General features: G+C 46.3%; 1 protein-coding gene across 1 annotated transcript in view; it reads left to right on the plus strand.

The window, feature by feature from the left end:
* Thada (THADA armadillo repeat containing) overlaps positions 1-16,274 on the plus strand; it is a 317,002-nt gene that overhangs the window by 271,258 nt on the left and 29,470 nt on the right. The window contains exon 36 of the mRNA XM_057784137.1: positions 3,051-3,182. Coding sequence (XP_057640120.1) covers positions 3,051-3,182 — 132 coding nt within the window. The remainder of the gene's footprint in view (positions 1-3,050; positions 3,183-16,274) is intronic.

Consider the following 16,274-nt stretch of genomic DNA (forward strand, 5'->3'; position numbering starts at 1 on the left):
AAAACTCTCATTTGAGACAGTGTTACTGTATAGCCCAGGAGAACCTCAAACTTGAGAAATTTCCTGTCTTGCCTCCCAAGTACTGGGATTATTAGTATAGACCTCCGTGCTCCACTGATGAGGAGCTGTGAGTGGGTTCCCACTGTCTCCAGGCTAAATCTACACATCCTTTAACACAACTCTAGGCCCTTTCTGTACTCCTTTGTGTTTTTCTGTTTCATCCCTGGCCCACCTTACTGCTTCGTCATCTGCCACTGCTTCCTCGGGCCTGTTTGTCATCAGTAGGAAGTAGCTATCTAGAAATAAACTCTGCCTGACTGACTTGTTGGCTTTTCAAGACTCAGCCCAACCTTCTCCTCTTCCAAGAAGCCAGGACTTCCTTAAAAGATGTAGGAAAGTACTCCCCAGGACAGCATGCTGCTGAGGTTAAGAAGGGCCAGGCTTCTTTTTGATGTCACCACGGGGCCATGGTTCCCTTTACTACTGAACTGGACTTGAAAGGTGCTATTCCAAAGTCAAATGGGTGTGCAGCTCTGACCTGGCTTCTAAACTGGTTCCTTCCCTCACTGCCACTCTCATGCCTAGAGAGCAGTAGCTAGGTTTAGCTTCATGCCAGAGATGCCAAAGAAAATGAAATCTGAGGAAAACTTCTGAAGACAAAGAACATGGGTGGGGTGAGGGGGGGTGTTTAATGTTTTTAATGTGTTGCTTTGGAGTTTGTTTCAATTTATAAACATAGGGTTTAATTAAAGGAGAACCAGGGACAGAGAGCCAGACTCCAGCACAGACCTGTCCTCCTCTGCATGTGGTCTTATTGCCATTGGGTGCTCATTTCCTGTCTCTTCCTGACCACAAGTCACTTTCTGTTTGTCTTTACTACGTTCAAGCTTGGCCCTCAAGAATCAGGCAAGGGCCCAGCCCCACAAGGAACTTTCAGTATTGTTATGGTGACAGATTTCCAGGGTTAAGGGGAGAATCAGTTTTTAGGTGGACACTGAAATTGAAGTTTGACCTGTGAAGTGCCCGCCTGTGCAGCCTCTGTCTGGGGAGCAGTTTTCCTTGCTGTCCTTTTACTTCTTCTAAGTGACATCACCGGCGACCCTCCTGTGGTTACAGTTTAATCATTGAAGCCAGAGCAATAGGAGAAAAGGCTAATAAACTTTAGGTTAGGTCAGGCACAGTGGTCTGTGCCTGCATTCCTAGCTACTTGAGAGGCTGATGCTGGTAAAACTGGCTTAGACAGCACAGTAAAACCCTCTCTCAAAGGTGCTGTGTTTCGGCCGGGCGGTGGTGGCGCACGCCTTTAAACCCAGCACTCGGGAGGCAGAGGCAGGCGGATCTCTGTGTGTTCGAGACCAGCCTGGTCTACAAGAGCTAGTTCCAGGACAGGCTCCAAAACCACAGAGAAACCCTGTCTCGGAAAAAAAAAAAAAAAGGTGCTGTGTTTCCTCTTCTGTGTCACGCACTCTCAGTAAGGTCAGTACCATTTTGCTGCACAGGGGCACATTTTCCTGAACAACTTTGCTAACATTGTCACTCACAACAAGTAAGACTTGTAAAACAACCTGAAATTCTTTTGTGGAATTGAGTCTTGGTTTGTGTTAGTGGCTGGTGCTAGGGATGGCAGAACAAACAAGAAAGATACAAGTGATGGCCAATGGCCCACAAGCTCATGAAAAACAGCCACCAGAGACTCGAGACCAGCCTGAAATGGAAGAGGGAAATTCTTTAGAGGGTCAGGTGATCTTGTTATGGGAAAACTCAAGATGGATTCTTTGGCAGTGCACACCTGCAATGGCAGCCTTTGGAGGTGGAAGCAGGAGGGTGTCAGGAGTTTGAGGCTAATCTAGGACTCACAGTGGGCTGCTAGAAATCCTGTCTCAAAAATTAAAAGAACATAGAGTCTGTGAGGAGGAGTAAGCATGATCTGGGAGCAGGGAAGAGCTGAACTCCAGATGGTGCTGTCGGCAAAGGGGGTGAGGCCCCGGCTCAGACTCCTCTCAAGGCATGCTGGGTGCTGCGCTGCCCTTGCCCTCTAGTGAGACGCTCCACAGCCTGAACTCACACTGCCTGCTGCCCTCTCCACCCTCCTATTTTCTATCCCTGGAGCCCATTTCAATGTCTTCCTGCAGCTGCCCAACTTCATTTGTGACTGCTCATCACCTATATTCTAGATCTCATTGCCCTTGACGCTCCGCAGAGCAGATTCTGCCTGTTATCCATAGCATTTCCATATGGTCACTAGCAGAACCCATGCCAATGGCAATGGCAGCAGAAAATAGGCCCTAGAGACATGTAACATGGGCCATTTTTCATGGGACCTCCCTAATACTTGCCCCCAGATATGATATTGATGAATACTTTGCTTTTCCGAATTGGTGAGTTCTCACTGTCTCTCAAATCACACCAAACTACTTTCTGCAAAGAACTCTGGTTTTTTTGAGATAAGGTCTCACCATGTAGCTCAAGCTGTCCCTCAACTCACTTCATAACCAAGATTGGGATTACTAGTATGTGCCATCAACCTTCAATCCCACCCCACCCCCAAACGGGGTCTCAATATATAGCCCTGGCTGTCCTGGAACTCTATATGTAGGCCAAGCTGGCCTCGATATCACAGAGATGCCTTCTGAGTCCTGATTAACAATGTGAAAAACATTCTTGTTGCATAAATCATGCCGCTAAAGAGAATTGCCTGGGACCTTGTAGGATAGTCTGCACTTTCTGGAAACCTTGCCCTTCTTCCTCCCTCTCTCTCTCTCTCTCTCTCTCTCTCTCTCTCTCTCTCTCTCTCTCTCTCTCTCACACACACACACACACACACACACACACACACACAAAGTTTCCAAGCTTCCCCAGCAGGGTCCTCTCTGTTCCAGTGTTGCTCTGATCCTCAGGTCTTCCTGTCTTACAGTGACACCCCCTCCCAAAAAAGAATGGCTGTTGCTTCTTCACAAAGATCCTCCTCCCACCTGTGGTTAAAGCAGTGTTACTGCGTGCTTGTCAGTGGTGCTGGAGATGACATGAATGCCTTTTCGTTTTCTTCACAGAATTGCAGGACACACTTTCTCTCTGGAGGTGTGTCCTTACCCTTCTGCAGAGTGAGGAACAAACTGTCAGAGAGGCAGCCACGGAAATCGTGACAACAGCCATGTCCCAAGGAAACACCTGCCGGTCAACAGGTACCTTGTTCTTGACCTTGTCTCTCACTTTATTGCTCCAGGACCAGGATTGGCAAGCTTACCTATAAGATGCCATATAGTAAATATTTTAAGTTTTGCCTAACCATTCAGCCTCTTCCTCAACATTATCATTGTAACGAGAAACCTGCCGAAACCATAGGCAAATGAGCACAGTTATATTCCAATAAAATGAACAAAAGCAGGGCACTTCCCAAATTTGATCTGCTGGCTATTTTCTGTGGACTCTACTTAGAACTCCTAGAGAAAGTTGTTTTCAAATGTAGAAATTTAGTATACAGTATCCTTTCTTGACTGCAGTTCTCTGTTTTAAACAAGGCCAAATCTTATTATCTGTATAGTTACAGAAGCCAGGAATCACTGGTCCATCATTTTGTTCCTACATGAGTTTTCATATGTGTAAGCTAAGTTTTGCCTTTCTGAGCCTTTCTTCCTTATTTGGTAACCACATTAGCCCAAGAGACAGGACTAAGGCAGAAAGAAAGAGGTCTGGATGGGCAGTGCTAAACTCACTCACTATATAGCCATTATAGCCCTGGCCTGAGGTCATCTCAGTGTTACAGAAGCAAAGGGAACTCCTCTTTAGGGTTGGACATGGGCTGCTGGCTGTAAGAGATGGGAAGCAAGTTAGGATGGAAGCAAGGTTGCATACTTCTGAATGAGCTGATAATCTGGGACAGTGACTATTTTTATGGATATAGAGTGCTTCAGCCTGGGTTGCAGGAAGATTTCTGGGCCAGTCATCCTGATGAGAAGCATGAATGTCATTCTGAGGCAGAGAGTCACAGCTGTGCAGGGAAGTTCCGCATAATGGACAGTTGAACAGGAAAGGACAGAGCCATCCAGTATCTGTAACTGTATCCTCACGGCAAGGGCTGTTCTCTGAAGCACTGTGCTGGCCTGTACTCGGGAGGGTTCCTAGAGTATTCAAGCTTTTAGAGAAGTGAGATCTCTGCTATACTATGTGTGCTTTCCTTTGCATGTAGGGAAGGAGCTAGTTTTTGCACAGTCTTGCATTATGCCACTCCAAGGCAGTATAGCCAGGACCAACTTGGCCTTTGAGTGAAGCAGCGAGAGGAGCTACAGTGGTGTACATCAGTGCTCTGTGCCGACCTGCAGGCCACTTCCATGGGAATGATCCCTCCCTGCGGCTTCACTCCTTTCCTATGAAGCTTGTCTTTCTTCTTACTAACATTTAGTAGTCTGTGTGTGTGCACATGGCAGGGGTGGGTGGGGTGTATGGAAGATAACTTGGAGGAGTCGGTTCTCCTTCCACTGTGGGTCCTGGGGATCAAACCCAGGTCATGAGGATTGGTAGCCCTCTCACCATCTCACACACAGTTTCTCCTAGGAGGATGCTTGCAATGTCCAGCAAGTACACAGCATATTTGGAGGTTTAATAGCCAGTGTTCTCCTGGGACCTGCTCTGCCTGAGAGCAAACAAGAATTTCGCAGTGAATTCAGATAGCGGTTTTCTCTTACCTTTAAATTTTTAGTCTTTGCTCTCCTTTTTTTTTTTTCAGTTTTCCAAGTTCATTTATAATACAAACATATTATCACATTCTTCTAGCTTGAATTCATAAGAAAGAGAGATCCTAATTTTATATATTGATCCTTTCTGCATCTTAAACTCCTGTATAAGTCCCCTTAAGGAAGCCCACTTACCAAATTTTGTGTTGCTCATCTTGATCAATAAAAGAGATTTAAAAGCTGAGTATAGTGGCTCATGCACTTTGGAGACAGAAGCAGGATTGCTGACAGTCTTCTGCTTACATGGTGAGTGCCAGATCAGCTATGGCGAGAGAGAGAGAGAGAGAGAGAGAGAGAGAGAGAGAGAGAGAGAGAGAGAGAGAGTATTTGGAAATAGAATATATGTATGTGTGATATATATATTGCATATATATGTGTGTATATATATATATACATGTATGTATATATATTATTGGACAATTTAAGATCAGAGAAAAAGGTATACCACAATGGATTATCATCTGTACAGTAAAGTTGGTACTAGATTTCTTAGATTTGTTAGCTGTTCTATGCTTTTATAAGAGAATATTGCCCTCTTAGGAGATAGATAACTATTAAGTAGCCAAGACACAACTCTTGGAGCTAACTAATACCCTGGATGTTCAGAAGAGAAACTTATGTATGCAAATGGAAGAAGACTGCCAGACTTGCATCCTTCCTGAAAATATTTTGAAATAAAATGTGTTTTAGACAATCACAATCTAGTTTTACAACTGAAAAAATCCAATATAATAAATACTGATAGGTCATTTGATTGATTTATGGGGCTGGAGAGATGACTCAGCAATTAAGAGCACCTGCTGCTATTGTAGAAGACCCAAGTTCAACTCCCAGCACCCATGTGGGGGCTCACAGCTATCTATAACTCCAGTTCCAGGGTACCTGACTCCCTAGTCTGACCTCTGTAGACATGCACTTGGTGCTCATGCATGCATGCAGACAAAACACTCATAAACACATAAAATATCCCCCCCAAAATATCTGGGATATGGGTGCAGCTCAGGTAATAGAGAGCTTATCTAGCATACATGAAACCCCGGGTTTGTTCCTCAGTACTACAGAAAATGGCAATGGTTACCCTTGTCATTGTGAGTGCAGGCAGGAGGATCAGAAGTTGAGGGTCATTCTCAATCCCATATCAAGTTTGAAGCCAACCTGGGATATATGGGGTGGGGGGAGGGAGGAGAAAAGGATGACTGGAGTTGGGCTCAATTGGCTAGAATGCTCACCTAGCTTGTGCAAAGTCCTGGGTTCCATTGCCACCATGAACCAGATATATGGTAGTGCATGCTTATAGTCTCAGCACTTGGGAGATGAAGGCAGGAGGATCAGAAGTTCCAGGTCATTTTTGGCCAGCCTAAGTTACCAAAATCTGAGTGGAGGAAATGAATGAATTCAGTTCCTATGATGGCTTTTTTCCCTTAAATTAGATTACAGTGCCTTGCCACATCCCTCCTTAAAAGTTTTGAATGAATACTGTATACAAAAGAGTCAAATTCATATAATTCAAAGATTTTAGCAACATCGCATCCTATGTGGTGTGTCACTACATGATGGTCCTCATTCAGACCAAGGAGCACCCTTATATTCTGTCTCTTCTGCCTGGTTCATAACATGTAGAGCCACTAAACGGCTTGATTTCTTTCTTCTTCTCTGTTTTGGATTGTTTGAGACATGGTCTCATGATTCCCAGGCTGGCCCTGACCTTTCCTGCCTCCACCTCCCAAGTATTTGTAAACACTGGTGTATGCCAACTCAGGTTGATTTTCTTACGTTTTAATTAATTTAGTTAGCTGTTCCCAGTCAGTTACCCCTACTGAACCTTGGATTTCATAAAAATGCATGTCATTTATTTTGCTTCCCAAATCAGCACCTATAATGCCACAATAAAATAAAATTAAGTGATGTGACTACATAAGGTCTTCTTCAAGGAGTTAGAATTATTATAGCCATGGCAACACATGTCTATAACCCTAGCATTCGTGAGATAGAGGCAAGAGGACCAGGGGCTCAAAGCCAGCCTCAACTATATAGGAAGTTCAAAGTTGGCCTGGACTACAAAAGACTTTGTTTCAAAAACAGAACAGGAGGGCCTGGAAATAGAGCTCAGCAGTTAAGAGTACATACTGCTCTTACAGAAGACCTGATGACTTCAGTTTCAAGCACCGCTATTGGGTGCCTTACATCTCTGGGGGATCTGATGCCTTCTGCTCTTCATAGACACACATACACACACAATTTAAAAAAAAAAAAAAAAAAGCAGGGCTGGAGAGATGGCTCAGTGGTTAAGAGCATTGCCTGCTCTTCCAAAGGTCCTGAGTTCAATTCCCAGCAACCACATGGTGGCTCACAACCATCTGTAATGAGGTCTGGTGCCCTCTTCTGGCCTGTAGGCATACACACAGAACATTGTATACATAATAAATAAATAAATATTTAAAAAAAAAAAGCAGAACAAGGGGCTGTAGATGCAGATCAGTCAATAGAATGCTTGCATAGTATGCATAAGGCCCAGGGTTTGCTCACTAGCACCATATAAACCAGGCATGGTGGCATATACTGAAATCCCAGCACTCAGGAGGAAGAGGCAAGAGGATCAGAAGTTTAAGTTCATCCTGTTACATAGGGAGTTCAAGGCCAACCTGGGCTTAAGACCCTATCTATATATGGTAATAAAATTATTTCTCACTTTTCCTCTAAGGAAAGAAAGAAACCAGGAGCCACCTGTTGCCTCTTGCTCGTAAATGTGGGCTGGGTGCAGGCAGAAGAGCTTTTCTCTCACAGCGCCCATTGCATCCTTACTGCTGGGTCTCAGAATGATCTTGAGGAGGCAGCTATCCAGCGGAAGAGACACATGTTATACCAATGGGAGCAGAACATTGGACACAGAAGGAAACACTGAGCCCAAACCTGGAGCTGAAGGGGTCTGGGAAGGTTGGAGTTGCAAATGGACATCCCTAGACAGAGCCAGACTGAGGAGGGACAAGAGAAGAGCAGGGACCAGTCTAGAAAGGGCAGGAATGACTTTGAGTAGTAGGGTGGCAGTCGGGTCTCCGGGGCGTTTTCAACAGGAAAGTGCTGTTACAAGGCACATGTGGAAGTGTATGAGATGGATCAGGACTGTAAATGAATGAGGGGACTCAGCCCAGACAGTTCTCACAAAATGCCCTTGGTGGTGATGGGCGGATAGAAAAAGATTGATTTGTGAGATCTAGGGAGCTCAAAAGAATTGGGGGTTGCTGCTTGTGGGAAGTGGAGAGAAAGAAAACATGGGATGAATTCAAGGTTTCAAGGCATCCAAGGGAGATTCCTGCCTTTGCCTCTGGTACTGATACAGAGCAAGTCTGAACTACCACGAACCTCAAAACACTCAGAAGCCACAAGGCATTGTGATAGGGGACAAAGTATTCTTTAGCTGTACAAACAGGAGGGCAGGGTGGGACCTTTACATTCATTGGGAACAAAGTTCCACAGCACAGTTCAACTGTCGGAAGCCCTGCTACTTCTTCACAAGGCTGACCATTGATCCACCTGACATGGCCTTGAACTTATAGAAGGGACAAGCATTAAATTTACTTTCTCACACCACAGCACCTTCTGATGTCTTTCATACAGTGGGCTTTTGTGTAGATTTGTAGTAAGACTTGGTTATGAGGAACTGGAGAGATGGCTCGGAGGTTAAGAATACTGACTGTGGGCTGGAGAGATGGCTCAGCGGTTAAGAGCATTGCCTGCTCTTCCAAAGGTCCTGAGTTCAATTCCCAGCAACCACATGGTGGCTCACAACCATCTGTAATGAGGTCTGGTGCCCTCTTCTGGCCTGTAGACATACACACAGAACATTGTATACATAATAAATAAATAAATATTTAAAAAAAAAAAAGAACACTGGCTGTTCTTCCAAAGGTCCTGAATTCAATTCCCAGCAACCACATGGTGGCTCACAACCATCTGTAATGAGATCTGGTGCCCTCTCCTGGTGTGCAAGAAGAACACTGTATACATAGTAAATAAATAAATCTTGAAAACAATTGATTAATGATTCTGAAAGACCAAAAGGAAATAACTCAGCATGCTGGTAGAGGTGGCTTAGTGGTTAAGAGCACTGACTCTTCCAGAGGACCTGGGTTCAATTACCAGAACCCATATGTCAGCTCAAAACCATCTGTAACTTCAATTCCAGGTACTCCAACACCCTCTTCTGGCCTCTACAAGGTGCACAGACATACATGCAGGCCAAACACCCATACACGATTGGGGGGGGGGGGGCGAGAGAGTGGGAGAGTGCACACAAAGAGCAAGCACACAAAACCCTGTGCTCAAATAGTTCTCGTGGGGACGGTAACGGTATCCTCACCTTTTGCCTGCTGGTTTCTGCTGTTGTGTGTCACTCCATCACAGTTGCCAGCAGCAGTGCCTGGAGCTCCTTCAGGCTCACAGGAATAAACTTAAGGGAGGTCTTGTAGCCTCCGCCTTCCCCTCTGTGTCAGGCCCAGCCTATAAATGGACACAGAAGAAATGGCCTGCATGGGACTTAAGAATAGAAGGATGAGCTGGGTAATGGTAGTGCAGACCTTTAGTCCCAGCAGGGGCAGGTGGGTCTCTGTGAGCTCAAGAACAACTAGCACTATATAGAGAAACCTTGTCTTGTAAAACAAACACAAAGAGGAATGAAGTTTACAGTTAGAGGAGTCTTTATGGCGGGGTATGAGGTCCTACCCTTCTGCTGACTTGATTAGGACTTGAAATGCATGGGAAAGAGCTCTAGTTCATTAGCAGGAGATACATAGAGCCGACTTTGCAGGTCCCCACCATAGCAGCCTACTTACCTGTTTTGTGTTCTGTATTGGACTTTAGAACATGGGATTCCATATGGGAATAAACACTTGGACAATACTTAAGCTTAAAATACAAGTTTGTGTGGTTCTCCAGTTAGGAAATGGCATTCTGGGCGAGAACAAGGGTTCCTAAAAGCTGGAGAGGCTATGGGTCAGGAGCAGACAAGGGCTGGCCTCCTGAGCCCTTCTCTACTGCACTGGTTCACTGTTTACCCTATCAGCTTTAGCCAGGCTTTGATCCTGGTCGGGATGGACTTTCTCTATACCCACATGTAAGATTTTGAAGAAAATGTTAATTCTGATGACCAGCAGTCTATTTGCCTTGATAAAGGATAAGAAAGAAAAGCTATTTAACAAGGGATCAGGTATTTGAGCTCAAGAAGGCCAACTTCTAAGTAGAAATTTACTTATGAGAAAAACAGAAAAGATTTAAGAAGGAGCCAGGTATGGAGACACATGCCTTTAACACTAGTGCTCAGGAGGCAGCAGGCCAGCCTGACACACAAAGCAAGTTCTAGCCAGTGGTGACGCACGCCTTTAATCCCAGCCAGCATTCAGGAGACAGAGACAGACGGATCTCTGTGAGTTTGAGGCCAGCCTGATCTACAGAGCAAGTTATAAGACAGCCAGCGTTACACACAGAGAAACCCTGTCTCAGAGGAAAGGACAAAGAATATATAAACAGACAGATGTAACAACCTTTATCTCTACCTCTTGGAGCTCTGGTCCTGGTCTAACCCTCCTAATCCACCAAGAATCACATAAGAACCCTACGACCTTTGTCATTGTGTCATCCCAAATAACCCTAGCTCCTTTTCTTCCTTCATTTCCTTTTCCTACATGCTGTGGGTTGCTCTGTCCAGGCTTAGAGATTGTTTGTTTGAGATCTCCTATAGCCCAGACTGGCCTCCAATTATAAAAGCTAACCTTGAATTCTTGATCCCCGCTTCTCCTTCCTGAGCGCTGGGCTTCTAGATGTGCACCAGTTCCAGCTATTGTCTTCTGTGAGTGCTCAGTTTTCACTGATGGCTTGATCTTCCACCCAGTTTATCCTTAGTTGCTATAGAGATTGAGAATGGCACTCTAAAACCAGCAGCTGAGCCATGCATCCCTAGTAGAAGCAGCTAGCGAGTCCCTTTCAGTACTGACGCATGCAAGCTGTAGCAGCCCCTCCTTCACTCACTGTCTGCATTTGCCAGCCATGTCCTGAGCCCTTTCTGCTTACCTCTGAGGCCTGGGCCTCAGACTGTGGAGCAGAGAACTAGCCTGGGATGGTAGAGGCCTTTGACACAGGCTAACTGGGAGACCCTGAAGGAGCCTCCTGCGCATGACATAAAACTAGAATCATAGTGAGCCTTGGCAGAGAAACAGAAGAATGAATGGAAGCATAAATGAGATACAGAAACTATGAGAAGTAAATGTTTGAAACTGGAACATAGGGAGGTGACATTGTATAGAGCAAGTCCAGACAGCCCTGTAGCCCTGGGCAACAAAGGAGGGAAAAACCCACACTTGCTCAACTCCTCCCAAAATGCTCTTCTCCCATCACCATCCTCACACACACAACACATGTGCACCATTGTCACCCACATAAAACCAGTGAGCCAGCATAAACTATGGACACTCCTCATATGTTCCAACCCTTGAGCAATCAGGGAAGAAGGCCTGAGTGAAGAGATACAGTACTGGGTCACTGTGACATTTTACAGTGGGTCCATGGTGAGATAGCTCAGTCAGCAGGGCCTCTGGCCTCTGGAGATTTATGCTGAGTCACAGGCAGCTCCACCTCCAGAACCTTTGAAGGCTGCACACTAGTCTGCCTCTGTTTATGTCCTTCCTGCCAGCTCACAGGCATTTTGCAGGGTTGGGCCCAGAAGAGGTCTCCAAGCGTCTTTTCCCTCCTCCCTCTGCCTTCCCGTAGGTTATTCCTACTCTGCTCAGGTGCACTGTCTCTAAAAACCTTTGCGAGTTTAGTCCCGTGTGTGATCCATCAGTCTTTTTCAGGGAGGGACCAGGGGCTGGAGAGGTGGCTCGTAGGTTAAGAGCACATATTACACCCAAAGAGGATCTGAATTCGGTTCCCAGCATCCAAGCCAGGAGACTCACTACCATCTATAATCCAGTTTATGGGAAATCCAATACACCTGGCCTCCATCCTGCACGTGTGAAGCAAGAAACCCTTAGGTCAATCATGGCCAACGTTCAGCAACCACTCCCAAAGCCCGAATCCTCAGTCTTACTTCATATGCTGTTCTCGCCCCGCCTTCTCCCCTAGACTTCTTTAGATCCCATTAGCCTGAGCTTTGGGCCTCCTCCTCTCCCACACTGTCCACTGTGCTCCTCACCATGACAGAGCCATCCATGCTGCTGCTCCCTTACCCACTTCCCTACCTTGGCTTCCCATATTCTAAGACCCAAGCCCCCTAAGCAATACCAAAAGCCCTCCTGCCCCACGCCTCTCTTGCCTCTTTCTCCTGTTCTGGCCACCACAGCTCTGCACAGGCTACTCGTCCTGAACTGGACTTCTCTCCTTCCTGCACCTGCCTACCCACTGATCCCATTCCTGCCTCAGCCTCAGCTCCACAGCAGGCTGGCTAACTGGCCGCCCAGACTGTGCTGTGCACTTCACCCCACTGCCTCATTCTCTACAGTCTGTAGTTCTTGGTATTTTGACTCCCTCCAGCAGAACAACACTTCCCAAAAAGTAGTGCTTTTTTTACGTTTCATTTTGTCTGTGGGTGTGTGCACAAGCATGCCATAGCACACATGGTGGGGGTCAGAGAACCTTGCAGGAGTCCGTTTTTCTTTTCTACCTAGGATCAAACTCAAGTCATCAAGCATGGCAGCAGGTACTTTACCCACGAAGCAATCTTATTGGTTCTGATTCTTTGTTGTTTTTCCCTTCCTTGATTTTTAGAACCTGGCATCCACTAAAAATCACTGTATAATCAGTTGAATAAATGAATGAATGAGTCAAAATAGTTCAAAACAATAAGGATTTGGCGTTTTCAAAACTGGCCTGATGTGGGAGCGATGGAGCTAAAGCCTTTTGGATTCTAAGTTGTTAAAAAAATTGTTCTATGGGACTCTGTGAGTTTGAGATCGGCCTGATCTGCACAGTGACTTCTAGAACAGGCTATGTAGAGAAATTCTGTCTCAAGAAAGAAAAAGGAAAGAGAAAAAAGTTGTCTTGAAGTGGGAGAGCCCAATCCTAGCAGATTCTGTAAGCTACGTTAGGCTTCCTAAAAACACCAACTGGTGAGCATCTGTTCCATCCAGGCCTATGGCAGGTCTAGATTCACTTGTTCTCGCCCTCGTCATCCCCTCCTTTCTCAAGCAGGATGGATTTTTAAGATTTATTTATGAGGATGGAGAGATGGCTCAGGGCTTAAGTGCTCTTCCAGAGGACCAGGGTTTAGTTCCCAGCACCTATACTGTAACTCCATTCCAGGAGATCCAGACACCCTCTGCTGGCTTCTAAGAGTGCTGCATACACACGGTGTATAGATATACACACAGGCAAAAATCCATATAGATAAGAATAAAATAAAATTTTAAAGTAAATATTTATTTATAAATAGATAAATAATATCCTAGATAAAAACACCCAGTGCATTTAAACACTACAGCCTCTCTTCAGCACCAGGATGGAAGTTCTTGAGTAAAAGTTTAACTTATGACCACACATCCTGGGAAGGCCCATCTTAGGGATTAGGGGCACACGTATTCTCCTAGAGGGACCGCAGTGCCAGCTGCTGTGATTGAAGAACATTTCCCGCAAGTCCCCTCTTCCTGAGCCATCTCTACCTCTGAATGCCTTGCGGCACTGGGAGAGCATTTATGCTTGTCTTCATTCAAAAGCCAAGCAGAAGTTTTGAGTGGTAAAGTAGTGTGTCCAGAGCTAGAGTCAGACTTGAAGCCAGGACCCTGTGACTTTGCCCTTTCAAACCCTCTTCTGAGGCAGGGGGAGGGATCCAAACCAGACTACAGGTCTAGGAAGTAGAAGCCGAGAGCTCAGGGGACGATAGAGGTTTTCTAAATGACCATGGTTGGTTTCTTTTCTTTGTTTCCGCTGTTTTGAGATATTTTTCTTGTAATCCAGACTGGCCTCAAGTTCTCTGTATAGCCCAGGAAGGCCTTGAACTCTTGATTCTCTTCCCTCCTCCTCCAGAATGCTGGGATTTTAGGTGTGTGCCACCATGTCCAAATACCATTATCATGTGTGATAGAAGACACTAAAGGTATATGCTAAGAAAGTAGATTAGGGACCTAGAGCTGAGACAAAGGGGGAGAATTAGCATTCGAGAGATGGGAGGAGGTCTTTAACCAAAGACTGATGGGTCCCTGTCCTCCACGACTCTTCCTAGAGGAAGGGAGTCACACAGGGATGGAAGGTTTTAGCTGTGATCTACAGATAAGGGATCTAAAGGCCACATCACACTGTTAGACCTTACGGAGCCCAGGGAAGCACTTCACTCTACCTCCCAGACACCTCTATTCTCGTGGAAAAAGGGACAGAAATGTTGGTGTGACCTCTGAGGCCAGTGCAGACTCCTAGCACAAGTGAGCTGAGATGCAGGGAAGAAAATGCTGCCTGCAAGAGAGTTTGGTGGAACTCCAGCAGCACTGGTGGAAGAAGAGTGCTCTATGAAGCCAGCATCTCCCTTTGCATAGCCCCACTCCAAGGCCAGCTCTGACCTGCTCTATTGCCATCAGGGTGTTCCTTTCTGTTGTCAGGGGGCTCTGGGGGAGGAAACACAAGAAGGTAGGAATTACAATGTGCCAGGGAAGGAATGCTCTCTGTGTCCTCATTCATTTCTTCAAGTCGCAGACATCTGGTCAAGGTGGGCTGGAGGCTCCACACTTCCCTGAATCACCTGTAGAAGACTGTCACAGTGGAGTTCCAGTGACTACAGACCACATTGCCTGTCCCATCTGTCACTGTTCTCAGGGAGCCTGGACTCCTGACGCACACTTGTGTTCAGCCAGTGCGTCACCAGCAGCTGGTTCCCATGCTATACAAAACAGGTACAAACTAACACTCACGTCTTTATACCTGGGAACAGGTTGCAGGTGCCTGTGAGTACTCTGGCTGAGCCTTGTTGCTGGGGTGATAGGATTGTTTCCATGGCCTCCCAATGACTAAGCCCCAGAGAGACGACAACAAGCTCCTTTCGAGGAAATGAGGGCCATTTTTGCATTATTTTGCCTCCACTCATATGTTCCTGACAGCCAGTCTCACTGACCCTGAGGTGACTGACCTCTGTGGGTGACAATAAGCCCAGTCTAGGACTTAAGCCATCTGGTGCTGACGCGGCTGGTAGGGTCTCACTGTCCCAGTTAGCAAAGGGTATCTGTGCCTGGTGGTCACTTTTTGTGGCTCATCCCTCCTTGCCTGGCTTCCCTTCTATGTGGGAGCCTTCACTTGCCGTGTTAGGGCTACAGAGGATGCAACATTTCTGTGTTCACTGGAGCAAGCTTCTGCTCCATGTACACGTGTGTTCATTCGTTTGCAGACACAGGAGCGTCTACACTTATTTTTTACACAGTCTTTCACAAGCATGGGACTTACTTGACTAGGCTAGACTGGCTGGAGTGAGACCCAGGGATTTCTCTCTCCCAAGCCCCCAGTGCCAGGATCATAGCTGTGTGCTGCAATGCTCAGCTTTTTCACGTAAGTTCTGGGGATCAAACTGGAGATTCTCATGTTTGTGTAGGAAGCACTTACTGACTATGCCATCTCCCAAGCCTTTTCTCTGTGAACCTCAGCCGAGTGAGGGAATTATGGTGAAGGAGATAGGCTTTGGTCTCATTCACTCCTGGTTTGGCTAGGTGACTAAGGAGCCTGCTGGTGAACAGCTTTTCCCCGATTTCTCCTCAATGCCTGAACATTCCATGGAGCAGATACATGTCCTTGGCCCCCTGCATTGGTTCAGCCCCAGATATCTTCTCCCAATACTAACTACCATACAGTTGTCCAGGCCGTGCCGTTGCGACACGGTATAGCCTGAGGGTTGGCGAGGCAAGAACTAAGCCCAGGAGTGGACCCTGCATAGGCCATACTGAAACCCCTTACTCTTTAGCATCCTACCGTTATCTGAGTGAGAGTAAAGAGTGCCGTCTGAGCTCTGGAAAACCCTCATCCTACCCATAAAACCCTCCAGATCCTCTTCTCAGATGTCCTGCTTAGAGCAGGCTAACCTGGACTTTCTTGTTCCTTATGCCCTTTTTTGACTGAGAATCCACATGACGAGAGCTCTTCAAAGCAAAACAAAATGGAAAGTGGCTGTGGCTGTGATTGCTTAGGGAGGAAGCATGGACCCATGCTGGGAGTACGTGTGTGCATTTGGGCAGTACCGTGTTGTAAAGAGCACAGGACAGCAGTTTGGATGTGTCTCTATGTATGGTCACTGGAGAGGATAGGTGTCCAGGGGCTGGGCTTTAGCCAGCTCTCTGAGACAGCTAGTGTCCTGCATGTCTAAAAGGGCAAGATATCTTGAGTGTACTGATGGAGCTTGCCAAAGTGAATTTCTAAGCTGGGTGTGGTGACACATGTTTAATCCCAGCACTTGGGAAGCAGAGGCAGGCGGATCTCTGAATTCCAGGTCAGCTAGAGCTACGTGGTGAGAATCAAAAGCCTGACCTTCTCTTCTCTCTGCTCCTCTTTTCCACTTTGATCTTGCCTGCCTCCCACATCTCCAGCAGA

Source organism: Chionomys nivalis, chromosome 1, assembly GCF_950005125.1.
Source record: "Chionomys nivalis chromosome 1, mChiNiv1.1, whole genome shotgun sequence".
NCBI lineage: Eukaryota > Metazoa > Chordata > Mammalia > Rodentia > Cricetidae > Chionomys > Chionomys nivalis.